At 44.0% G+C, this 26,693-nt stretch overlaps 1 protein-coding gene across 1 annotated transcript; it reads left to right on the plus strand.

Annotated features, from left to right (window-relative positions):
* Window positions 1–1,225: 1,225 nt before the first annotated feature.
* On the plus strand, window positions 1,226–23,785 carry mapk13 (mitogen-activated protein kinase 13). Its single transcript, XM_083639168.1, has 12 exons — window positions 1,226–1,408; window positions 2,937–3,066; window positions 3,940–3,998; window positions 5,803–5,908; window positions 9,443–9,472; window positions 13,882–13,929; window positions 17,145–17,259; window positions 18,337–18,408; window positions 18,614–18,693; window positions 19,230–19,308; window positions 20,870–21,043; window positions 22,606–23,785. The coding sequence occupies exons 1-12, from the start codon at window positions 1,296–1,298 to the stop codon at window positions 22,698–22,700; spliced, it is 1,101 nt and encodes a 366-aa protein (XP_083495294.1). The 5' UTR covers window positions 1,226–1,295; the 3' UTR covers window positions 22,701–23,785.
* Window positions 23,786–26,693: the final 2,908 nt, after the last annotated feature.

Raw genomic sequence — 26,693 nt, forward strand, 5'->3', positions numbered from 1 at the left:
AACCTTGGCCTGAAAACGTTTGAGAAGAACCATGTTTGCTCTACCTGCTCAAAATGCCTGGCCCGACTCACCACTGCCCAGCAGCTATATATATATACTAGGTAACCCTTCCTTTTACAGTGCGGTAATTACCAGGTATTTACCTGGTAACTACCAGGTATTTACAAGTATTTACTGGTAATTACCATGTAATTACCTGGTAAATACAAGGTAATTAACCGGTATTTACTAGATATTTTCCTGACAACTACCAGGTATTTACCCGGTAATTACCTGGTATTTACCCAGTAATTATAGATTATAGATTATAGATTATAAACCACTATTACCTATCAATTTGTGTAAATGTGACCATGTTAGGTTGATAATAACTCAGATATTTACCAGGTAATTACCAGGTATTTACCCGACAATGGCCAGGTATTTACCCGGTAATAACCAGGTATTTACCTGGTATTTACCAGATATTAACCTGATAACTACTACCAGGTATTTAACCGGTAATTACCTAGTATTTACCCAGTAAATATACTATACAATAACTTGTACCATGTACATTCTAAAACGTTATCAAGTAAAACCTCACAAGTTACCCAGTAAGTAAGCTTAAACTGTACTGTAAAAGGAAGCCTTGTTTGTTTCTATGGAATTACCATGTTCTTACTGTACCATATCCTTTGGAATAGAATACCCCATTGCCCCTGCTATCAACACAAACTTGTACCATGTATATTTTGGTTGTCAAAGGTCATAGTTCAAGTTCACTGTACTGTGTGACATCAGGAATGCCATTTTCTAGCTTGTTAACACAGGAATGCCTTGACAGAATTTCTTCAAATTTGCCTCAAACATCCACTTGGACTTGGATGTACTGATTAGATTTTGGTGCATGGTCAAAGGTCAAAGTTCAAGGTCACTGTGACCTCAGGAACTTTCTAGCTCGTTAACGTGATATCTCAGGAATGCCTTGATGGAATTTCAGGACATTTGGCACAAACGTCCACTTGTTTAATAGTTGTTATTCCGTCAGTGACCTTGAACTTTGACCTTTGACCTTCACTTGGTTCGTGATTGAGACTTTTATTTTGAATATCGTAACCGTATTTGGACTTTATTTTGAAAATCCTTCCCGGAAGTTGTACATGTGTGTCTTCTACAGCTTAATCCTTGTGTTTTTGCTGTACCTACCTTTTCAACAAGTGACTGCTGGCTGAGTGCTGACAGGCTGCGTACAGGAGAAGAGAAGGGGAGAGGTGTTTCTCCCATTCGTTACTAGTTAACAGGACGTGTCCAACATGGAGGCTGCAGCACATTTCTCCCGTGAGGAGATCAACAGCACGGTGTGGGAGGTCCCGGAGAAGTACACCCGCCTGAAACAGATCGGCACAGGAGCGTACGGCTCTGTGTGGTGAGTGATGCTAGCTGTCATCCAGTTTACATCAAGGCAGCTGTGTTGTTGTTGTCTGGGACTGGACGGGACTGGACGGGACGGGATGCAGTCTGGTAGTAGACTCGTTTCGCCTCCATAACGTTACAGGCAGCACACGGCCGTTAGGGCCTTGGTTTACATCCTGTGCATGATCCTGTGTGTCAACACAGCCCCCAGCACTCGATAGGGCTCGGCCTCGTCGATATATCAATCAATATCACGATGATCATAAAGATTTTTTTCGGTATTGATAAACGTATGCAACATCTTGTTAAATCCAGAGCTGAATGGTAATTTAAGGTGTGATGTCAAACAAAATATAAATTATTTTTCCATGTTTCATTTTCTCGAGTAAAGTTTGTAAAATTAGTTTATCATCAATTTAGACAGCAGAAGTGTGTCATGGGGTGCATTCGGAATAAACATCGAACAAAAAGTTGGGAAATTTGTGTTTGGTAGATTATTTCTCTGTTGTAACAATGCTTCTTGGCAATACATACCGTTCGAAAGCCTGTTTATTTCCCTTTTAAATGGTGCCCCATTTGTAAGGAACATGCATTTGTGGAATGAGCAGCACAGCTGAGTAGGTGGGTTGCGCTCATGAAAAATTTGACAACTCTTCTGTGCCAATGCCAAACAGCTTATTCTGCTGTTGCTATTGACTCTTGTTTGGTGTTGTTTGGTGGATTGGATGAGTTGAAGTCTATCAGTAACAAGGAAGAAACGATAAGACATAGTGGCAATTTTACAATTTATTAATTTAACAGTCAGGAGCCTCAGTAGCATGTGGAAGAACCATACACAGCCATAAGAGCCTGGCACCAGGCTTGTCATCATTGGAGGCAATCTCAAAGCAGAGAGATATCGAGATGAGATTGTGCAACCAGTGGTGATCCCATATCTCCACAGTCTGGGACCGAACTCCATCCTCCAAGATGACAACGCTCGCCCCCACAGAGCGGGGTTTATCAGAGACTACCTCCAGAATTTGGGAGTAGAGAGAATGGAATGGCCTGCCAACAGTCCTGACCTCAACCCAATTGAACATTTGTGGGATCAGCTTGGGTGTGCTGTTCATGCTAGAGCAGGGGTGGGCAATTATTTTTCATGGGGGGCCACATGAGAAACCCAGATTGTTGCCGGGGGCAGAAGAAATATTGTCATGCCGTAACCCAGGAACTTTGATGATAGAGAGGACCACAAAAAATGTCCTCGCTACCAGAGGGCCAGATTTTGCTGAGGGTTGGGGGCCGAACGGCGCCGGCGCGAAAAGATTTGGGGCATTTGAAGTCAGGTTTAGAGGAATAACTCATTTTAAATTAACAGTTAATTAACACTGAAAATGGCGAGTTTTGATGAAGATTTGGATTGTGCAATAAAGCAGGCCTGCTTGGTTTTTCGGTGGATGGTTGTCAAGATAACAGAGCCAGCGCAGGAGAGTCTGGCAAGCCTGACTATATTGATAATGCTGCTGTATGCTTATTTGTTATTCTGTTATGTGTCACAGCTCAACAATAAACGAGAAGACGAAAGAGAAAGTGGCCATCAAGAAACTCCACAGGCCGTTCCAGTCGGAGATCTTCGCCAAGAGGGCGTACCGGGAGCTCCGCCTGCTCAAACACATGAAGCACGAAAACGTGAGGCGCTCAGAGCACCACACTGCAAAGCTTTCTCCCTGAACATGAACAAACCCTAGTGCTGATAGTGTAGGGCGTGTGCGTGTGTGTGTGTGTGTGTGTGTGTGTGTGTGTGAAGTGCTGATAGAAAAGTCTATCTCTGCACATGACATCTCTGCCTGTAATAACACAATCATCCATCACCAACGCCCTGCAGAGATAATGATTCATGGTGAATCAGTGTGACATCACGACCACAAAAAAGTACTTCTGGGTGCCACTGCAGCAGAAACTAGTCTGAAATCAAGCTGAAAAGCTGTGCCAAACAAACATGAATATCTCAGACACTAAACATCACACTGCTTATATTTTGACATTGTGAGCGAGAGCAGAAGTAGCTAAACTGATGTATGTATATGTGGTGTTAAAGTTGTGTGAACTGTCGCAGTTTTAAAATGTGTGAATTTAGTAGAAAGTTCAGCTTGCTAGAGTGAGTTGTGACACGCTCAAGGCTGGCTCCATAGGGTCGCATTATAAAGGTTGAAAAAAGTAGAAAAATTAAACTGCAATTTCTCAAACAGTAGAAAAGATCAATTTAAAGCTGTATTAAATGGGATGGAGTCCTAAAAGTGGTGACTTGTTTAAAGTTTAAAAGGAGTGTCTAGCCTAAAGTATGAAGGAGCAGTTTGAGTTCAAAGAGGGCGTGGTTTCACCATGAACTGCTGTTTAAAACCAACGGCAGTTACAACTGGAAGTATAGCTAATCCATTTGTTTACAAACTTGATTACGGTATACCATAACTTCCAAAGATGAATGAGCATGGACATTTCACTCGCACACTGGTGACAGACACCCTTGCCTTATTGTCACCTTCCTCTTCCTTTCCCCACCAGGTGATCGGCCTCATGGAGGTGTTTACGCCAGCCTCGAGCCTGGATGACTTCCAGGACTTGTGAGTACGTCTTGGCCCTCAGGCAGGCAGGCAGGCAGGCAGGCAGGCAGGGAGGGAGGCAGGCAGGCAGGCAGGCAGGCAGGCAGGGAGGCAGGCAGGCAGGCAGGCAGACAGGGAGGCAGGCAGGGAGGCAGGGAGGCAGGCAGACAGGGAGGCAGGGAGGCAGGCAGACAGGGAGGCAGGCAGGCAGGCAGGCAGGGAGGCAGGCAGGGAGCGCCTCTCAGGCTGGGTTCACACCGGGGACCCAAGCCTTGCCTATGCCTTGCCTTTACCCACGCTTTTTAATAGGCGTCTGTTTTAGTCAACGAGGCTGTGTACACCGTGCGCCTGAGCGTGAACCCTGCGTGTACCCACGCCTTGCCTGTGCCTTGCCGATTTTATCGAATAGGCGTGAGTTCTATTTTGAAGCCGACAAGGCGCGTGCAGGCAGACTTCTTCTGTCAAGCCATGAAAGAAAAACGCACAATATCCGTCGGAAATGGCAAAATCAACTGAATTTCAAAATAAAATGGAGTTACTACAACATGTTGAGCAGAGAGACAGAGAGATTGACGGGTGGCTATCACGTGGGGCTTTCTCCCCGTCGGCAAACAAATCTTCATGAGAGAGAATAGCGACCGAAGAAGCAAGATGGACAATGTTGTTGTGCCAGGCTGCCAGCACATATTCTTGCAAGATCACCTCTCTAAAATGTCCGACTATAGTCAGACCTGGTTATACATATCCAGCATCAATAGAACATTAAATATATCCGATTTATTTTACCTAGAGGCTACCCATGACAAATCTGGACAACACGTGAAAAAATACAGTCGGGAGAGAGGAGAGGCGCTTGTGACTCGGCTCCAGGTTCGGCGTGCAAAAGGCGTGCGGTGTGATCGCAAAAGCGTGTAACAGGTTCGCGCCCAGCTCGGCGTAGGCGTGGGTTGAGGCAAGGCAAGGCGTAGGTTGTCTGTGTGAACGAAGCGTCATGCTGTGCCAGGCTCAGGAGGCTGTCGCTCACAACTCTGGTCTGAGAAAGCTCATGTTTTCACAAAGTTGACAACAAGATTATTTTCACAGAGGCCATTTTGTGTCTAAAAGGCAGGGTAAACACAGGTGCAACCATTAATGAGGGTTTCAAACTTCCAATCCATTTAGGTCAGGGGTTCCCAACCTTTTTTTGCTCGTGACCCTACTTTGACGTCGCAGAAATTTAGGGACCCGCGACATTCTAATTCCGGTACACCATCGGTAATGTCACCAGTGACATCATCAGTCAGTGATGTCACATAGTGATGTCACATAGTATGCTTCAGTCAGTGATGTCACATACTATGCTTCAGTCAGTGATGTCACATAGTAGCTTCTTTGTGAGCTTGTGCAGCGGGTGTCGGGTGAGCTGCAGGGCGGGCGAGCCTAGGGATCGATTTCTAGTATATAATTCAAGCTGCACGCAGCCTCCATAGGTAATCACACTGCAGTGATGAGAAAATCCTTAATGAAATTAAATCTGTTAATTCTCTGAATAGTTTTAAAAACCTTCTAAAAAGATTCATGCTGACTAAGCTACAGTAATATAGTGCAAAAGCAAAACCTTTCTTTGAATGGTTTTTGAACTTGTGTTGGTTTGTATTTCTTTGTATTCTATATTGATGTTTGTTGTTTCAGGACCACAATAGAAATAAGTTTGACGACTTTATTGTGAGATTAATTATTTTATACTGTATGCTTGTTGATGTATTATATTTTTTAATTTGTCTAATAAATAAATTCATTCATTCATTCATTCGTTCATTCTCTCCCTCCTCTCACTCTCTCCCAGCTACCTGGTGATGCCTTACATGTTTACAGACCTGTCGAAGGTGCGAGGTCATCTTTCAGAAGACAGGGTCCAGTTTCTCGTCTACCAGATGCTCTGTGGACTCAGGGTGAGCCGGAGGGAGAAATAGTCAGAAAACATTAACACTCGACCATCAGGTTAAAGCGTCATAATCAACTCTAATACACTACACTAAGGGATAATCGACTCCCAGGTGTGCGTTAAACGATTTTAATGCACGACGTGGAGGCCAAGAACCACCTGACGCAAAGCGGAGCATCTGCAAAGCTCTACAATGTTCCGTGGTGTTACCTGAATCTTTTTGTGATTATACGCGCCCATTACCACGACCCCTTTTAGCAGGTGGCCGTGGAAATGGGGGGAGAAAACGTAAGATAAATACACCGCCACACACTTATAGCGGGTTGATCTAAAAGCTTCTGCTTAAATGCATGAAAATAGGTTCTTAGTCAAGATTCAAGATATTTTAAAAGCCACAGTAAGTAATCAGATTACAAATTAGGAATTTGACTTAGTGCAAGTATGCAGTGCAGCAGTCACATCAATAGTAGAAGATGGAGTAATACAGGAAACAATCTCAAATTATAAACTAAAAACTAAAAACTAAAAATATAAATTGTGAAGTTAGTATTTTATTATTTATCATTTAAACAAAGAAGGCCATTGAGAGCAAGCTCTGATTACAGTAACATAAAAACAATAAAAGCACAATAAAAGCACACGAAAGTTACAGTATATATCAACAACAAATAATATAAGACAATAAAAGTACATATTAATGACATTAAGTACACACTTCAACTTCAATATTTTGATTATTTCGGAGGTTCTTCAAATGCACCTTCACTTTCCTGCATGTAACTCTTTTGGATACGTGAGCAACCCATAAAGGAGCTGCATGTGGCTCTAGAGCAGGGATGTCAGAGATACGGCCCGCGGGCCGGCCCGCGGGCAGGTTTCATCCGGCCCGCGAGATGTTTTGGAAGATTAAAAAAAAAAAAAAAAAAATATTATTATTATTATTAAATTCGCACCCCATTATCATGAACTACGTGTGGCTAATAAGCAAGCTAAGAGTTCATTCATAAGTTAATTAACCTGCACTACAAGGAAGTATGTCAGTAGGTCATCAGGTGTAAACAAAGCTGCCATGATGCCACGCTGGAATTGAATCGCGCATTCAGCTACCTACCAAAAAACAAAAGAATCAACAAGATCAGGCGTGGACTGCATAATCGGGCACGTCGGACAAATGCCCGGTGGCCTGGCCTGGCCTGGCCTGGCCTGGCCTGCAAAAAAAAAAAAAAAAAAAAAATTGTGCCTGCAGTCAGGCCACTCACTGAACAGCAGGCCAGGCGCCGCCTACTGGTTTACTAGTGGTTTTATTACTTTATTCAGGGTTAAAGTGGGTGCATCTCATTGTAAAATTGGACTTGGCCCAAATTGGGCTTCAAACGGCCCAAATCGGGCTTTAAACGACCCAAATTGGGCTTCAAACGGCCCAAATCTGGCTTCAAACGGCCCAAATTGAGCTTTAAACGGCGCGTCGGCCCGTATCGGCCTGGCCTGCTTGGTATCTAATGCCCGGCCTGAATTATGATCCCAGTCCGCCCCTGAACAAGATGCTGTCGAAAAAGAGAAAGGTTGACACGGAATGTAGGCAGTTTCAAGAGAAATGGAAAGAGCAGTATTTCTTTTGTGAAGTAAATGGGTAAATGAGTCGAATTGATTTTAGTTAAAAAAAAATCCGGCCCCCATGAGGTCTCAGTTGAACAAATCCGGCCCTCTACCTCAGTGATTCCCAACCAGGGGTACGTGTACTCCTAGGGGTACTTCAGCAGCTTGCAGGGGGTACTTGGAAAGATTGGGGATTACAATGTATTTCCTAAAATAAATAAAAACTGATTACTTTTTCCAATTGAAAGTCAGAATTGTATTAAAGATGAGTAATTAAAATTATTTTAATAATGAGGTGTTAGAGAGGTCATCTAAAAGTTTAATATAAGTTTAATATAACAAATTTAGGAGAATTATCGACACGCATGAGTGAGGGGTACTATTGGCATGGTAAAACAGCTCAAGGGGTACATAACACAAAAAAGGTTGGGAACCACTGCTCTACCTAATATGAGTCTGACACCCCTGCTCTAGAGCCTCGGGTTGAGTATCACTGATTTAACCTAAAATCTCATAGCCTTTTCCCCTTACAAACCAGCATGGCGGCGATTTCTGGGTAAGCCTACAAGCCTTATTTATTTGTTTCGTTCATCGTTCATCGCATAAGGTAGGCTATAAGGCTAAACACATCAAAAATCTCTTAGGCTGGCTATTTAAAAGACCATGTGTGGACATTTAATTTGAGCCTATTACAATTCAACTTGTGTTTAGAGGGAGATCATTTCATCGGACTTGGTGTCCGGGAGATTTTAATAAATTTTAACGGTAATAGTCTGGCAATTACCGGATGACGGGAACACAGTAAGGTGAATGTCTCTCTACTGTCCTTTTGCAGCCGCCACACACGAATAAAAGCACACAAGTATAAGTATAAGTATAAGTACAGACAGTATACAACAACAGATTATACAAGAAACAAGACAACATCAGTAGCTCAATACCGTCAATAGCTTGTCTAATTTTGCGAGTTCCTGCAGATTGTTCCACTTTTGTGCAGCGTAGTAATGAAAAGCCAGTTTCTCTATTTCAGTCTGAACATGATGACTTTCAACAAGCAAAATAGTCTTGGGACCTAGTGCAGTGTGACAGTGATTTATCCTAACAGATACCCAGGAGGTTTGCCAAGAAGTGCTTTGTAAATAAATAGAATACAGTGCTGTTCTCTTCTCACTGCCAAGGACTGCCACCCAACTTTCTCATATCATAAACAACGATGCGTTCTGAAGGCATCCCTCCCCAGTTATGAATCTAAGGGCGGAATGATAGACTGCATCAAGAGGTTTACGAGTAGAGGCAGGAGAGTGCATATACAGTAAATTACATCACCATAATCCAGAACGGATAAAAAGGTTGCATGTACAATTTGCTTTCTGCAATTCTGAGTAGAGCTGTGCATCTTCACTGATCTCACGATTCGATACGATTCGATTATACAAGTCTACGATTCGATTCGATTCGATTATACGATGCATCTCGATGCATCTCCGCATTTGGAATTGCATTGTATTATGATCCATAATTAAAATAAACAACTGCATGTACTTACATTCTATTTTATTTGATTATTAAAAAAAAAAAAAAAAAAAAAATTAAATAATCGATTTTTGATATTTGTTCATCGATTCAGAATCGTCCTATTAAGCATCACGATGCATCTCTGAATCGATTATTTTCGGCAGCTCTAATTCTGAGTAACATGCCTTAAGATATTTCTATGTTAGTTTAGATTTGAAGGACAACAATCCTCTGTTGATCCAATGTATGAATTTCTTTCCAAAGCCTTTGCTTTTCCATCCAGGCAAAGGGCAGCTACCTTAAAGATTCTAAAATAGACGATAGTTTTGATTTGTTTCACACTTTCTTTGGTGACTGCATAATTCCATTTGTGTTATTTCCTCGTTTTAATGTCTTTACTGTTATTCTCAAATGTTTCTGTTTCCTGCAGTACATTCACAAGGCTGGCATCATCCACAGGGTAAGTGGGAGTACATTTCTTTTACTTTTATAGCACTGTGTAAAGAACAAGCAACAATGGTTGATAGACTTCCACGGCCCAGATGGCAAACTTGCCTTTTCCCCCTGTGATTGTTGTGGAGTGAGTGTCTAAGCTAGCCCTGCCCTAACAGGTAAGGCTGCACTCTGTGTCTGCCTGCTTGTCTCGAGATGTTAGGACACACCTTGCTCCAGCCGTGCCAGCTGCATGGGTGTGTGTGTGGGTTACAGGAAGCAAGGTGAGGCCGATATAATGTGCCGATATATTAGGCAGATATCGGTCTAAAATCAAATCTGGTCCAGTCTGGGTAAAAGCACGCACCTACAGTACCACCGAGGAGACATAGGTTCAATTCCTGGCAGCGGTACTTCCAGCTTGGTCAGACGTTCCTACAGACACAATTAGCCATGTCTGTAGGTGGGAAGCCGGATTAAGGGTACTAGAAATTAGCGAAGAATGCTAATTTCTAGGGTGGAGACTCTGGAGACAATGTGCCATGGGCGCCATGGCGACAGCACATGTATCGGAGGAAGCATGTGCTAGTCTACAACTCTCCCCAGATCTGCAGGGGGAATTGGCCAAGTACAATTGGGGAGAAAACAAATGATTATTATGAATAGATGACATTAAAAACCTACACCAGTTGGCTATGGCCTTATTAGTAGTTAGTAGTAATATCCCAACTGCTTAATTTCTATGTATTTGCCTACCTAGGACAAAAAACTAATTGTGTTCTGGCAACGCATAGCCAGAACTATCTCCACTGTGCCGACACTGAAGAAAGTAATGCAGTAACTTGAAGTTACTTGGATTAGTAACTGCTAAATACTGTAATTAGTGTTTTGTAAATTGTAATCCCTTACATTACTAGTTACTGGGAAAGTAATAAAATTACAGTAAGTTTACTTTTACTTTACTGCCCAACACCGACGGTGTGTTTTATACTGTTATACTTCTCTGACCATCTTATGTTGCACTCGGGTTTCTTTCTCTTTTTTTATTCATATAGATTTTCCAACATAACATAAAAGAAGAAAAATACTAAAACTACAAACATCTACAAAAGCATACACATACACATATAGATTCATTCAGTCAAACATACCACCCCTTCCCCACAGGACCCCCTCACCCACAAATAAGGGATGCATAATATAGTGTATCAGCCACCATATATGTTAGTGGTATGAGTGATATAACAGCAATGTTAGTATCAGTTCACAGTATTACATGTGTTTTCCAGCATGTACTCAATCATTACAGAACCTATTTAAACAGATCATATTGACATAGGTAGAATGAACATAATGAGCACTGAGCAGTCCCTACCACAAAGTAAATAAAAGATAAATGCAACCTAGCTATCGTGATGTCCATGGTCCCCACGCATGGCTTCAATAAATGCAGTCCACGGCATCATATTTTCTACTCCATGACAGCCAGGTCCACAGCTGAAATATGTCTTTCTCTTAGGTATCTTCAGCATAGATCTTTAGCAAAGATACACAGACCGGCCGGGTTGGTGAACATGATATGTCCTGTCTGACGCTTACTGTTGTCACCTAACCCAATTTCTAGGTATTTAATTTCACAACTTTCACACAGTTACCTCTTGCTGCCATTTAGGGTGCCAGTTTGCAGCTGTAGTCATGAACTTGAAAGAAATGTCGGTGACGAGTGTCTCCGGTGGTTTCAGTTTCATACATACCCCAAGATCAGAACCAACAGAGCAAAGCATTCATTTATTTCCATGTCAATCATTCAATTACATAAGATGTGAGATTAAGGGAATCTGAAGTTCCCCCATGCACCACCCCGTGGGCGCTCCCCCCGCACACACACTGCACTCTGTCAGGTCCCCCTAAGCGCAAGTTTGAAGTCGATCCAACAAACGGTTCTCGAGATATGCGAAGAAAATACATACAGACAGTCCTGGAATAAGTCCAAATTGCATGAAATGCGGCACCGCACTCCATCGGGGTCCGAGCAGCGCACTTACCAAGTTTGAAGTCAATCGGACAAATGTTTCTCGCGATAAATCGCTTTTTGTGTTGCCAGTAGGTGGCGCTATGCTATTATAGCCTACCATTATAGCCACATAAAAATATCTCAGAAATCTCACTTAACTAAGACCCATGAGCTCTACTGATTATTTCCCCTTGATTTTATTCATAGCAGACTTGAATATTAATGCTGCTTATTCAGCTTACATATGTTCTCCTACTATTCTCTCTCATGTTGACTTAACAACCCCCCCCCCCCCCCTTCCCAGGCATTCACTCTCAACTTAAGCGCCCGGCATGGTTTTGCACAGCCACGACTTGGAGCCTTGCCAGCGACGAGCGGCGACAGCGAGACTGTGCATACTCGAACGTAACTCGTTCAAAACATGTCCAAAACGTTATCTTGTCGTTTACCAAGAACTTGCAATCATGTCAGTGGGGGAACATTTTATTGTCCCAGTGAGCCTGCAGAAGGCTTTGCTAGATGAGGGACAAGCACGTTAAATGAGGAAATGGCATTTCCTCATTCCTCACAACAAGGAGTTGATGGCGCTAGACGGCGCAGAGTGACATTTTCGAGGAGCTGCACGCCCCCTACGCCCAGCTGCGGCGACCCCCTCGGCGCAGTCAGCGCCGTTGATTTTGCCCGAGCATAATTTGCGCTTTACGAGTCCATGTTGACTTAATTAGCGACCCTGTGTAGTCAGTTCACCTCCTTAACGACCCTATGGCCAGATCGGTTGGAGCTTGAAGGGAGTGCAGAACTGAAGACAAATATTCAAATATCGAACGTGTTTCACGTCCGAATCGCACGGAAACAGGGCACCGCACTCCGTTGGGTCGCCATCAGCGCACCCCCTGAGTTTCATGTCGATCCGACCAACGGTTCTCGAGATACGCGAAGGACAGACAGAGAGACAGAGAGACAGACAGATGCTCCCAAGTATAGATAGTTACAAATTGTATTATGATTATGGGAATATAGCTGGTCATCAGCAATATGCAGTTTGCAATATGCTATAGATATGCACTTTAAATATGCCGGGCTGCTATACAGTATATATGCACTTTAATGCACAGTATTATTGCCATATTATTAACTGCTACAGATGATTTTATGATTTTTGTATGTAATTTTAATGTGTCTGTGTCCACATGTACTGTTGTCCTTGGAGGACGTTAGTTTTCTACCTACCTACCTACCTACCTACCTAAAGTGTGTGTGTGTGTGTGTGTGTGTGTGTGTGTGTGTGTGTGTGTGTGTGTGTGTGTGTGTGTGTGTGTGTGTGTGTGTGTGTGTGTGTGTGTGTGTGTGTGTGTGTGTGTGTGTGTGCGTGCATGTGTTAGAGAGAGAGACATGGTCCTGCACACTGATACCCTGTTCAAGACAACTCGGACCACCGGAAAAAATGGGTTCCGACCTGTAAAAAGTTAATTGAACGCTCGTTCAGGCCGGAATTACAGCTGGGAAATTCGGGTATCATCCAGAGCTCCAGTTTGTCCAAGTCGACGTCACTCACAGCCACATCAAAATGGCGAGTTGCATCGTTAATGGTGATCACATAATTATTATAAAGACGTTTTTTGACGTTTCAACACACAATTTGATGTCTTAATTATGTAATGTTAACGTTTAATATGTGTTTGTGTCATCTGTGTTTCGCTCTGTGTGAAATTCAACATTCAGCATGTTCGGTTAGCATTGTTAGTTAGTAGGTAGCTACAATGCTAACACGGGTTGCTATAGCAACCGTTTGGTTCCCCCCCGAGCGGGAGGTGCAGCGTGATTCAAGATTCAAGATTATTTTAATTTGTCCCGAGGGAAATTTGTCTTGGACATACAGGCTGCCACATAGGTACACAGTGCCATAACAAAAACAACAACAAAAAAAACAATAGTGCATAGCACACCAGTGCCGACATGTGCAAATACACAACCAAAGTGCAAACATCAATAATTTACAGTACAATCAACAATACATTACCTATGACCTGAGTTTAGGAGACTGACTCCTAATGCAAATCTGTCCGGGCCGGAGGTTCCGTGTTGAAAGTTACGGCGGTCCGAGTTGTCTTGAATGCGGTATAAGTCCTGTGTTAAAATGTGGTATGATACCCTACTATACTGTGGTAATAGAAGATGTTAGCATGACTTACTAACAGGCCCACCCACATCACATTGTAGTATTATGAATGACACCATCATTAACTTATGGCTGAGTCACCCTGTTTAAAATCCCAACAGTATTTAAGGTATAACAAACAAACCATTTTAGACTACAGCGATTATAAGTATTGAAACTTTCAGTCTCAGATTGGATACGACACTATACTGTTAACCACAATGTGCTGCCAAGTGACCATCATTCAACTCATTTTCTTTTGCAGGACCTTAAGCCTGGAAACTTGGCCGTAAACCAGGACTGCGAGCTGAAGGTTTGTGCCTCGGAGGATTACATTAGAACAGGGCTTCCCAAACTTTTCACACCAAGTATGTACCATGTAGGCTACCAAACCACATTTCCCAGGGACCACTTCCACTGCGGATACCAATGATGTTTTTCATCAAATAAAATGCACTGATTTAAGCATGCATAGCACCAGAAAGGCTAAATAACAACATAAGGCTACTGGTTCAAAACAAACTAATACATTTATTAAGACAAATAATACAAAATATAACATTAACAACAACAAAAGGTCCGATAATATCAAATCAATCAACAGATTTATCCAGGAACAACCAACAAGTGGGGCAGTGGTGGCCCAATGGTTAGAGAAGCGAGCTTGTGACCGGAAGGTCGTCGGTTCAATCCCCGGGACCGGCAGGATAAATCTGGCTGGGGAAAGCTTGCCCCTCCCTCATTACCACCACTGAGGTGCCCTTGGTATGAATGTGTGTAAATGTGAACATGGCACTCCTGAAAAAGAGAGCATTGCTCTCAGTGAGACTCCAAAGTATAAAGGTAAAAAAAAAAAAACCCCAATGTGACCATGCAACCGTAATGGCGCTAATAGAAAGACATTGAACTTGAATTTTGATGTTAACCTATTTTAATACAATCGCAAATATGCTTCTTTTGGTACACTTTTGAAACATTGTTTGGTTGCAGTAGTAAACGGATGAGCCAGCTCTGCCTAACGTTATCTCTCCCTAGCTAATGCGTTAGCTGTCTGCTATAGTCACAATACACTGCTAATGTAATTACACTTCACTGCTTCCACACTGCTTATACGTACACTTCACAGCTTCTGGGGAAAATAAATTACTCCCCCAAGGCGGTTCCATGGTCAGAAACACTGATAAAACAGAAATCTCTGTCTGGAGAAACTTTAGTTCATCGCCAAAGTATGGCACTGGAGCACACGGATCAAGTGTATAGAAAACTTATTATTTTTTTTATTTTTTTAGACCAACATTTTGACGCAAGTGCGTCTTCATCAGAGTCGAGCCATGACTCTGATGAAGACGCACTTGCATCGAAACGTTAGTCTAAAATAAAACCTTTTTCTAGACACTTGAGCCGTGTGCTCCAGACAGTGCCGTACTTTGGTAATGAACTAAAGTTTCTCCTGCAAGATTGCCCTCTCCTCTGAGCACCGGACCAGCCTGCTTGGGCTGTTTGGGTGGAAGCAGCCTAACCTCATCCTGTCTGTGTGTGTCTGGGCATATCTCTGATTAGAGCATAGAGAGTGCTGTGCCCTGGTGGCTCCGCCCAGCTCCAGAGCTGTGGCTCCGCCCCCAGCTCCAGAGCTGTGGCTCCTTTAAGAGAGCCTGAGGAAAGCCACAGGCTGAAACGCGTCTGTTGTGCTGCTGCTGTGTGGATTACAATCCTTTTTGACACTTGACCTGTGAGTGCTGACAGTTCTATTGGACTTTTCATGTTTTGTTGGGCCGGCACCCAAAGTATTTAATACTGAGATGAGCGCACCAATTCTTGGACTCCTTTGAGAGAGAGCCTGGTGACGCGAGGTTAGCGGGAGCACGTTTATGTTTAGGCGGGCGGAACACAATTGAACACAAATGTATTAATAAAAAAAGAAGGGAAACTAAGGCAGCTCTTTAGGTACAAAAGTAAAAAAAAACTTTAATAAATGGCTAGTTCATTATAGAACAATTAAAAACAAGTACACGCCAACATGTTTCGGCCTTCATCAGGGCAAAACAAACAACAAACAGTGCTCTGCACTCAGTCAAACCCAAACCCGCCCCCCCCCCAAAGCGCACTCACCGAGTTTGAGGGGTTCAGGGGGCGCCCCCCGGTGGCTCACCTGGTAGAGCTTAGTCCTTCTCCTGGCCAGTCCGGGTTCAAATCCGACCCATGGCCCTTTCAGCCTCTCTCTCTCTCTCTCTCTCTCTCTCTCTCTCTCTCTCTCTCTCTCTCTCTCTCTCTCTCTCTCTCTCTCTCTCTTTCTGTCCTAGCTAATAGACAAATAATACAAGTGAAGGGATTCAGCGGGAAGAAAGAAAAAATAAATTATAGACACAAAAACAATCGTGAGGTTATGTAAATATATGCAGCATCCAGTTTGAACACGTTAAGTAGTTAAGTAGACTGGGTGATAGTGATGCGCGGGTCCCGTGCGCTCTGGGTTGGCAAATTAGGAAAATATGGTCAGGGCGGGTGGGGCAGGCTCAGAATGTGACAAAGCAACATTATTAAATAATTTAATTCGAGCAGTGAAACACGCAGACTAACCCTTGATAGACGTGAACTCACACATACACACACAGACAGACAAGGTGAGTCTGAAGCCGACTGCACCTGCTGCACTCTCTACCTACATGGTGGAGTAAAGAAAGGCTTCAAATGAGGTAGCCTATGTACCCTCAAAACAAACATTTTGGAAGGATTATTCACTGTAATTATTATTTGAAGTGTCCATAAAACGAATCCCACCGCAGATTTTCTGTGTGGACTCGACTGTGATCTGGGCTGTTTCTGTAGCCTACTTCTACCTCCATTTGAAGACCTTGGATTAATTGAAGAAAGACGGATAATAGCTGAGTTTAACGCCGATGAAGCAGAAAGAACCCGTAACGACATCAAAGCAGCCGAGCAACGCATCCAGAGCAGTAGCCGCGACTATAAAGGAAAGTAATTTATAGTTGCGCGTCGTGGCTACCAGAGCAGTAAAACTGTCGTCGCGCACGCATGTGTGTCTGTGTGTGAGAGAGGGGAGAGAGAGAGACACAGAGTTTGGGGCACCTTGGAGAGCTCTGCAGCGCTCATCCTGAGTCTGGAGACATATTACATTAAATTAGCCGTTTGCGGGCTACAGAGTTGGGTTGGGTTCGGTATTTTCAGATATTTTAATGGGCCGATGACGGGTTGGGTTGGTGCGGGAGTTAAAAAAACCCGACCCGCGCATCACTACTGGGTATATATATATGTATATACTGTATATGTGTATATATATATATATATATATATATATAATATTGTTTGTGTATATTATATATATATATATATTGTTTGTGTTGAGACCTGTGCTCTCTCTCTCTGCAGATCCTGTGTGTGTGTGTGTGTGTGTGTGTGTGGGTGTGTGTGTGTGTGTGTGTGGGGGGGGGGGGGGGGGGGGGTTGAGTGGTGTTGAGGTTTTGTTTGTGTTGAGACCTGTGCTCTCTCTCTCTCTCTCTCTCTCTGCAGATCCTGGACTTCGGGCTGGCTCGCAGCACTGACGCTGAGATGACGGGCTACGTGGTGACACGCTGGTACCGGGCGCCTGAGGTCATTTTGAACTGGATGCACTACACCCAGACTGGCAAGACTCACAGCTGTTACTGTTACACACTCACCTCCAACCTCACTGTGCCACAGCTGTTACTGTTACACACTCACCTCCAACCTCACTGTGCCACAGCTGTTACTGTTACACACTCACCTCCAACCTCACTGTGCCACAGCTGTTACTGTTACACACTCACCTCCAACCTCACTGTGCCACAGCTGTTTGCTGCTGTTGTCATGTGAAAACATCACAACTCCGGTTTTCTCTTAAAAAGTAACTAAACACCAACCCCAAATCTGTGATACCCATCTGCTATAGGCTGATCTTTGGTACCAAGGGAAGTGATGTCACCACCTGTTGTTTGGGGGGAGCCACTTTTTAAAAATTACAAACTACCGCAACTCAATTCACAACAGGCCTTACCTATAAATCGTGAGAAGAGCGAATGTGTGAATAAATCAACGTTTCTGACCATTTTTATTCCCATTTCCTTATTCCCACCTTATATTCTCTTAAATGAATACAGTACATCACCTTATATTCTCTTAAATGAATACATGTTGAACAAACCATTTGGAAGAAATATAGTCTACATTTGATCAATCACAACTTCATTTTATGAACTAGCACTGAGTCCGACCAGCCTGTCGCTGTTGGGTAGATTTGGTTTGTCAAAGACGTTAACACAGTAGGCTACATAAAATAAGCACAGCAGAAACATCAGATAGGTCGGACTGCTGTGTTTAACTACGGTAGGCCTACATATCTTTAAATGTTACAGTCACGGCTGTGTTGACCTACGGTACATATCTTTAAATGTTACAGTTACAGCTGTGTTGATAATATTTCACTTTGTAAAGTAAACATTCTGCATTCTACAGAATGGAATATGTCACAGAAAGCAACACTAGCACGTTTACACCATTCATAGGATTGTATTGCTCACCAGGTACTTGCCAGAATGGATGGTACAATATCTAGCGGTTAGCTCTGGTTCAGTATATACAGTACATGCTGCCTTCCTCATACCTACTCCCCAGAGCAACATTCACTAGACTCTTAAAGTGATGTGTTTCTCATTGATCTCTTCTCCGTTGGTGTTTCTTCCAGTGGATATCTGGTCTGTGGGCTGCATCATGGCAGAAATGATCAATGGAAAAACCCTTTTCAAAGGGAAAGACTGTATCCTTTTGTTTGCTGGTGTCCTACATTTTGAGGTGATATGAAGCATAATGTCACTAGTCTGTACAGAGAATATGCCACATATCTATATGTATTTTTCTAGGTCCTGGGACAGATTTGAATGCAGGACATTACAGGTACAGTACATGGTATGCACCTTAGACCATTGATCCACCTTACATATCCTTGATAAGCTGTCCATCAGACATGGACCAGCTGACTCAGATCATGAAAGTGACTGGAATACCAGGAGCAGAATTCGTACAGAAGCTGGAGAGTCCCGAGGTAGGACAAAACATGTGTCATGAAGCTAGGGTTCAACTGTTTTTTAATTGGTACTGTCAGGAGCTAGTCTCTAAAGCAGATGCCTTGTCTCCTGAAATGTGCAAATGCTCCCGACAGAGGGAAAAGTTGGTCAGAAAGGGTTGAATGTGGTACTTGCCGACAGTCAGTGGATTGCTCACCTGGCGTAATCCAAGTCTCCACAAGCTCTGAGAAAGCCCTGGAATCTTCACTGTAGCAGGCTACAACCCCCCGAGCCCACCATTGTGCAGCACGTGGCTACAGTGCAGATTTAAGATAGAAACATGGTGTAAATTACGTCTTTTCAAGTCAACTTGGCATCTCAGGGCTTGTGGAGACTTGGATTATGCCAGGTGAGCAGTATGGAAGTATTTTATGTTTTATGCCTCTGCCGGTGATAGCCGTGGCCAGGCTCATTATGTTTTTGGGTTGTCCGTCCGTATAAAATATAAAAATTGCAATTGTATCAAAATTTCTTTAATGCAAAATTTTATTGGCGTCTGTTGTGTTGAAAACAGGCCAGAAGTTATGTCAAGTCCCTCCCTCGCTTTCCCAGAAAGGACTTCTCTACGTTGTTCCCTAGAGCCAGTGTACAGGGTGAGTTCAACCAGCAGGATTCCCTGTTTCTGGCCTCATATGGGCCCCAAATTCTTGTTGTATTTTTTTATGGCTCCGCCGGTGATAGCTGTGGGTTTTCGGCTTGTCCGTACGTCTGTCCCATGCTCGTTAACGCGATATCTCCTTGAGGGAATTTATTTTGGCTCAAACATCAACTTGGACTCAGGGATGAACTGATTCGATTTTGGTGGTCAAAGTTCAAGGTCACTGTGGAGGCCAGCTCCATTGTTAACTCTTCCTTGTCAGCCATGCTATTTGCTAAGTTAGATAGACCTGGGACCTTAGAAAACTTAAAATTTGTCATGAAAAACTCTAACTCTAACCAAGTTAGGAGTGTTCTGAGTTTACCAGATGTTTCTGTCCACACACCAATTTTTTTCAATCACTCTTCTCACTACCATGCCTGGAGTGAGAAGGGGCTGGTTTCCATCAAAGACCTATACATAGATGGTCATTTTGCATCCTTTGATCTACTGAAGAGGAAGTTTGAGTTGTCTGGCACGAACTGGCTCAGGTTCCTGCAAATCAGAAATTATGTTCCATCCAAGATTCGCACCTTTGAAGCACTCCCAAATGAGCATACTTTTTTCGATGTATTGCTGAGCCCTCCTCACTCCAAGCATCTTGTCTCTAGATTTGTATGTCTGTTTGACAACTGCAACACAGCCTCTACTGAGAGGATTAGAGAAGCATGGCAGGGGGAACTTGGTATTTATTTATCTGACATTATATGGGAAAGGAGTCTGTCGGTGGTACAAATCTGCTCAGTTAATAGCAGACACCAGCTGATCCAATTTAAAGTCACTCACCGTCTTCACTACTCCAAGCATGAACTACACAGGATCTTCCCTTCTGTCTCGCCACTGTGTGACAGGTGTCAGGTGACAGAGGGCACACTATCTCATGCCTTCTGGTCCTGCCCTTCATTAACAGGATTCTGGGCCAACATTTTTGACTGGTACTCTAAGGCCTACAAAATAACCCTACAGCCGGAGGCAGAACTCGCCATCTTCGGCTGCTCTGAGTCCTCACTGAACTTCCCTATAGCTGTGCAACAATCTCTGACACTGGGGACAACTGTCGCCAGAAAACTCATTTTGAAGGTTGAAGTTCAAGGTCACTGTTGACCTCATCACCGCCTGTTCCATGCTGCAATTCGGCATAGTGCCACCTTTACCCCTATTTATTACCCCTGCTCTATCATTACCAGAGTATTTATTACCCCTGCTCTATCATTACCATAGTATTTATTACCCCTGCTCTATCATTACCATGGTAATAGATATTCTTACAGGCCTATTAGCCTACGATAGCTTAACGTAGCCAAACTTTGGTTCCGCTTGTACAAAAAAGGATGCTATTACATTAATAAATGAGTACTCAAGTACTTGTTCATTAGTTAATGAGAGTACTCGAATATCGAAATTACTTAAAATGCCCATCCCTATTATACATAGAATATTTAGATTCTTTTTGATTTGATGGATTTTGAAGTTTGTTAAACATATTGCTTTATTCTCTTACCACCCTCTGGTTGCAGCGATAGACATGCTGGAGAAGATGCTGGTTCTGGACGGCGACGCGAGGCCCACGGCAGAGCTGGCACTGGAGCACCCGTACTTTGACACACTGAGGGATCCAGAGGATGCGCCCGAGCCCGAGCACTACGACGACAGCCATGACAATGCCACGCTCGCCCTGGAAGAGTGGAAGAGTAAGTGAAGACTCCAAAAAAACCAAGACAGATTAGATGGAGCCAGTGGGAAAGTGGATTGTTGCAGATGGTAACAAGATACAGACAATTATGAGCAATTTTGGTGAGACTAGATTATCTGACCGCGTCCTGATAATCTACATAGAGCCAATCAAATAGATTATCAGGCCGATAATCAAATAGATTATCAGGCCGATAATCAAATAGATTATCAGGCCGATAATCAAATAGATTATCAGGCCACGCATTAACAGAGCATGTGAATTTGGGCATACAGCAAATTAATAATCCATCCACATACAACAAAATTAGGCAAAATACCTAAAAGCTAGATTGCCAACATTTTCTCCCCCTTACTCATCAGAAGTATTTACATGCAAGAGGGATTTCACAGGTGATTTTGAAAAGAAAATGCAGATGCATTTCACTTCCTACCCTCCAAACAATGCACTGCACTTTTCTTTGTTTTTAGCTAGATTTAATTCAAATGAGCCTGACATGGTTTGAAAGCTGGCAGGCTGGGTGGGGTACATCACCCAAATTTAATCATGTTAGCAATGTTTGTTACAATAGCGTTAACTCAAATGCTAACATTAAACAGTATGTGGATCGAGAATGCTAACGCCATTAGCGCCATGTTCCAGGATGTATAGTCAAATTAATTAAAAAAACACTGATTTGCGTGGTCTAACCTAGTTTATTAGTGTATTATGCAAGTGATAGTAAGAGAGAGACAGAGTTACCTTGGAGAGCTCTGCTGCGCTTCTCCTGAGTCCGGAGACATATTACATTAAATTGGCCGTTGCGGGCTGCTGGGTGGGTTGGGTTGGCATTTTCAGATATTTTAACGGGCCGGGGCAGGTCAGGCTGGCGCCAATGACGGGTTGGGTTGGTGCAGGCCTTAAAAAACCCTGACCCGCGCATCACTATATATATATATATATATAATATATATATATAGTATGGTTAAATGAAAATAATTTGAGAATATGAATAAAACTAGGGATCTCGTTGCGCGCGCTCGATTCCTAGGCTCGCCCGCTCTGCGGGCTCGCCCGTCCTGCAGCTCGCCAAGCTGGCCCTGCAGCTCACATTCGCAGCTTGCCCGCTGCGCGGCCTTGCCCGCAGCTCGGCTGCTGTGTGGCCAATGAGACCAGCATCACTGATGATGTCAGATTTATGACATCACTGATGATGTCATCAGTGGGATTTATGACATCACTGATGATGTCACAGTGGGATTTATGACATCACGGATGATGTCACAGTGGGATTTATGACACCACTGATGATGTCACAGTGGGATTTATGACATCACAGTGGGACAATCACAGTGGCACAGAGAAACAAACAACAGATAAACAAACAGACAGAGCCCCAGCTCCCATTTATACTGATGATAATGATGATGATGATAAGAATGTGATTTTATAGCTTAGAATGTGTGCCAATGAGTGATTTATGAAATAGAAAAATGTGTTAGATACTTTTGAACTGCCGTGTGGAACAAACAAGTGATAATAATTGCATGTTATTGATACGTGTTCTTCTTCTGCCCACAGGGTTATGTTTCAGAGAGGTGAAGAGCTTTGTGCCGTTCCCACGGCGAGACTCCAAGAGGAAAAACACATTGACTATTGACCCTCACACTCAGTAACCCCCCAATGCTGCCCCCCCCCCCCCCCCCCCTCCTCAATTCAGTGGTGGCCCAATGGTTAGAGAAGCGAGCTTGTGACCGGAAGGTCGTCGGTTCAATCCCCGGGACCGGCAGGATAAATCTGGGTGGGGAAAGTGAAAAGGCAGCGCTTGCCCCTCCCTCATTACCACCACTGAGGTGCCCTTGAGCAAGGCCCTTAACCCCAACTGCTCCAGTGGAGCTGATCAGTGGCCAGCAGATCAGACTGTGGTTGTACTGGTCAGCTTCCAGGTGTGAATGTGTGTGTGAATGTGAACAGGGCGCTCCTAAAAAGAGAGCATTGCTCTCAGTGAGACTCCCCCTCTATAAATAAAAGGTGAAAAAAAAATCCCCAAAGCAACAGAGTATACAGCCAATGCTGCCCCCCCTCAATGCCCCAAAGCAACAGGGTATACAGCCAATGTTGCCCCCCCTCAATGCCCCAAAGCAACAGGGTATACAGCCAATGTTGCCCCCCTCAATGCCCCAAAGCAACAGGGTATACAGCCAATGTTGCCCCCCTCAATGCCCCAAAGCAACAGAGTATACAGCCAATGTTGCCCCCCCTCAATGCCCCAAAGCAACAGAGTATACACACAGCCAATGTTGCTCCCCCTCAATGCCCCAAAGCAACAGAGTATACAGCCAATGTTGCCCCCCCTCAATGCCCCAAAGCAACAGAGTATACAACCAATGCTGCCCCCCCTCAATGCCCCAAAGCAACAGAGTATACAGCCAATGCTGCTCTTGCACTTTGTATCCATGGATTGAGTTGACTTTTACTTTTATTTTCTAAATGTAGACTGCTGCTCACCTGCCTTCCTCTATCAGGTTCATTTCGACCAAATGTCCCAGGGTTTTATGTCAAGCTGGGCATACACTGTACCATTTTAGAAATATTGTTTAATTGCATCTCCTTCTGTACGAGTAGATCATCTATGATGTAAAGCTAAAGCTCACGAGTTATGTCCTCACACTGTGCGGTCCGACCGTGGAGTGCTCACACTGTGCGTGTAAAATAGAAAATAAAAGTCTATGGTCATTCCCTGCGGACCGTTCTGGCTATTGACACTTGTCATGAAAGATTATTTGTTTGAAAGCTCTGAGGCTCATATCACTGTCGCGCTGTTTCACACACATGCAAGTCAGCAGCAGCAACAATCTAACAAAGCTAGATGAATGAGAACAACAACACCAGAAAGAAGGCAGCAACAGATTTTTTTCCTGCCAGTGTTTGTCTCGTTTATATCAGTTGTGATATGAGGAAACGTCAAAGAGGCACGTATGAAGTTGCCACAGCTCGGGCCAACTTGTCAGCTGCATCTATGGTCAGACCCCCAGGAATAGCGCTGCGCTGTGAAGCCATTTGAACATGGTGGCGAAGCTCTGTATTGCAAGTCACGTGACACCATGAAAATTCCCATCCACTTGCATGGGGACCCCGGCAGCTGTTAAACCCAGGGGATTTTTTCCCCGGGTGTCACTCAAAGTATAAAACGACTTTTAACTCATTGAGTGCCAGCCACTTTTGGAGAACGGACGCTCCCAGTGCCAGAGTTTCAGAGCGTTTTCAGTGATTTCTCGAGGCCCACAGAATATTGTGTGATATTACTATGTAAACACCGAACACGCAAAAAGAACAAGGAGACTCTATTGTATCATCAGCAAAAAAAAGTTTATTGATACCATTTTCCGTTCTTTAGTTATCAGCCGGAGAAGATAGGTCAAAAACAGCAAAAACATGCATTTCTATCTAGAAGCTGAGTTATTCCGCCTTTTGTGAAATGCAGCATTTCAAGCACATTCACTGACTCTAGCTAATATTTTCTGATGTAGTGACCTGGTGTAGTTCTGTGGAGCCTGCGTGCCCCACCCCCCTCTCCCCCCCTGAGCTGCAAACTCCTCCCCACACCCACCCAGTCTATTTTCGGAGCCTCCGTTTTTGCGGGCGGTGCGGCTCACAGCGGCTCACAGCGCGACAGCGCTGCGACAGCTCGACAAGGAAATGCCAAACGCGACTGCAGGTAAAGGTTTAGCCCTTCGGGGTCGGGTGCTGCCTTTCTGGTGGGTAATCGTGTGGAGAAACTATATGCAGACAGACAGACAGAGGCAGAGGAGCAGTTGTGTGCGCGGATTGATTGCTGTTGGCAGGCACCTCAAGCAGCAGCCAGAGCAATCTACATGGCTCTGGGCTGCAGCATGAGCGGTTTCGCTTTGATCACGGCTTTTTCAGGCTGTATTCCTGACATTTCTGTAATCTGGAGAGCACTGTCGCCACCTAAGGGTTCTGTAAAATAGGTTAGACACATTCAATAGCTCCCATATTGTAAGAGGCGATGTAAGAGGCTTAGATCGACATCCCCCCGTCAAAAAACGCAATTGACGAACATGTTCGTCCTTGGCACTCTACGTCACTATTTGAAATGACGAACATGTTCGTCCATGGCACTCAATGAGTTAATTATCAAATATTTTTTTATGGGGCATTTTTTCTTCAGAAGCCACTAAGAGCTGTATACGGGTGTATTTTCTTCTTTTAATACATCCATGGGTGGGAGACGTCATGGAATACTTCATGGCACACAAGGCACTTCGCCTTAGGCCGCATGGTCAGGAAGTAAAACCAGGAAGAAAACCCGCCCATGATGACTTCATGCGCCAGTGAGCAACCTCCGTCCGAATGCATGGGTGGGCGTGGCTCATCCCCTATCCAGTTCTTTTAATACATATATGGGTCAGACACAATGAGCGAAAAGCACTGAGCCGGGAATCGAATCGCGGCTCTGCTCCAGCTGTGTGAGAGCCTGCCGATGGCTGACCAACGTTTTTTGTCACAAATTCATCCGAGCGTCCGACGGCTGTTTGGGAGCAGGTGATTGGTCCTCGCTCCCCCTGTACACTGCACAGCAAGCCACGCCCAAACAAGCAGGTGATTGGTCCTCGCTCCCCCTGTACACTGCACAGCAAGCCACGCCCAAACAAGCAGGTGATTGGTCCTCGCTCCCCCTGTACACTGCACAGCAAGCCACGCCCAAACAAGCAGGTGATTGGTCCTCGCTCCCCCTGTACACTGCACAGCAAGCCACGCCCAAACAAGCAGGTGATTGGTCCTCGCTCCCCCTGTACACTGCACAGCTGAGCAAACCACGCCCAACCAAGCTCAAATTCGGCTCGACTCTAAAGTGAGTCATGCAGCTCACAAATCGGGTCAGAAACGGGCTCAATTCGTACAGTGTATGCTTGGCTATAGTCTTACGCAAGTCTTTTTGAACTTGTTTTTTTTACTGTGCAGAGAAGTTTCACAACACTTTATGTAGTGAATGCTTAAATTCCATTTATGTTGAATGCACGATGTAATCCACAAGAAACTATGGAACTTTTGGCAGTGAGTTGCATCTCTCTTTTTTCCTTTTATTAAAACGATTCGCAGGACAAGCCCTCTGTCTCAGTACCATTGTCCTTTCAAGTGTGACATTAGTTTTTCTGTGTCCAACGCTAATTGTCGCTAGGGCTGCACATTATATCGCTTGAGCATCGTCATGGCAATTATGCACAACAGTCACATGTCAGGTAAGGCAAATTAACTCAAAAACACATGCTCCACGTTTTTGCTGCTTGATACAAATGAAAACCCACGGTTATCTTCCATGACTAATGTACAAGAAAAGTCTGTCTGATACAACATCGATTACTGATTTAAGGGTTTGTTAAGAGTAGTGTATGTCACCTTTCCAGGTTCATGGCTCCGTATCGTAGTTGGGAAGCCTAGAGCTGGTGTTGTGCTAGTATGTTTTTTCTTCTTCTTTTTCCCCCTTTTTGCATGTTTTTAGCAGGGGGTTCCTATCTGGAGGAAACCCCACGGGAGCATGGGGAGAACATGCAAACTCCACACAGAAAGGCCCTTTTGACGAGCCCACCTGGGCAGTGGGCATTGAGGACATGGGTATGGGGAGACACCCTCAGCGCCCACAGCAT

The sequence above is a fragment of the Poromitra crassiceps genome (genome assembly GCF_964638095.1).
Source record: "Poromitra crassiceps genome assembly, chromosome: 6".
NCBI lineage: Eukaryota > Metazoa > Chordata > Actinopteri > Beryciformes > Melamphaidae > Poromitra > Poromitra crassiceps.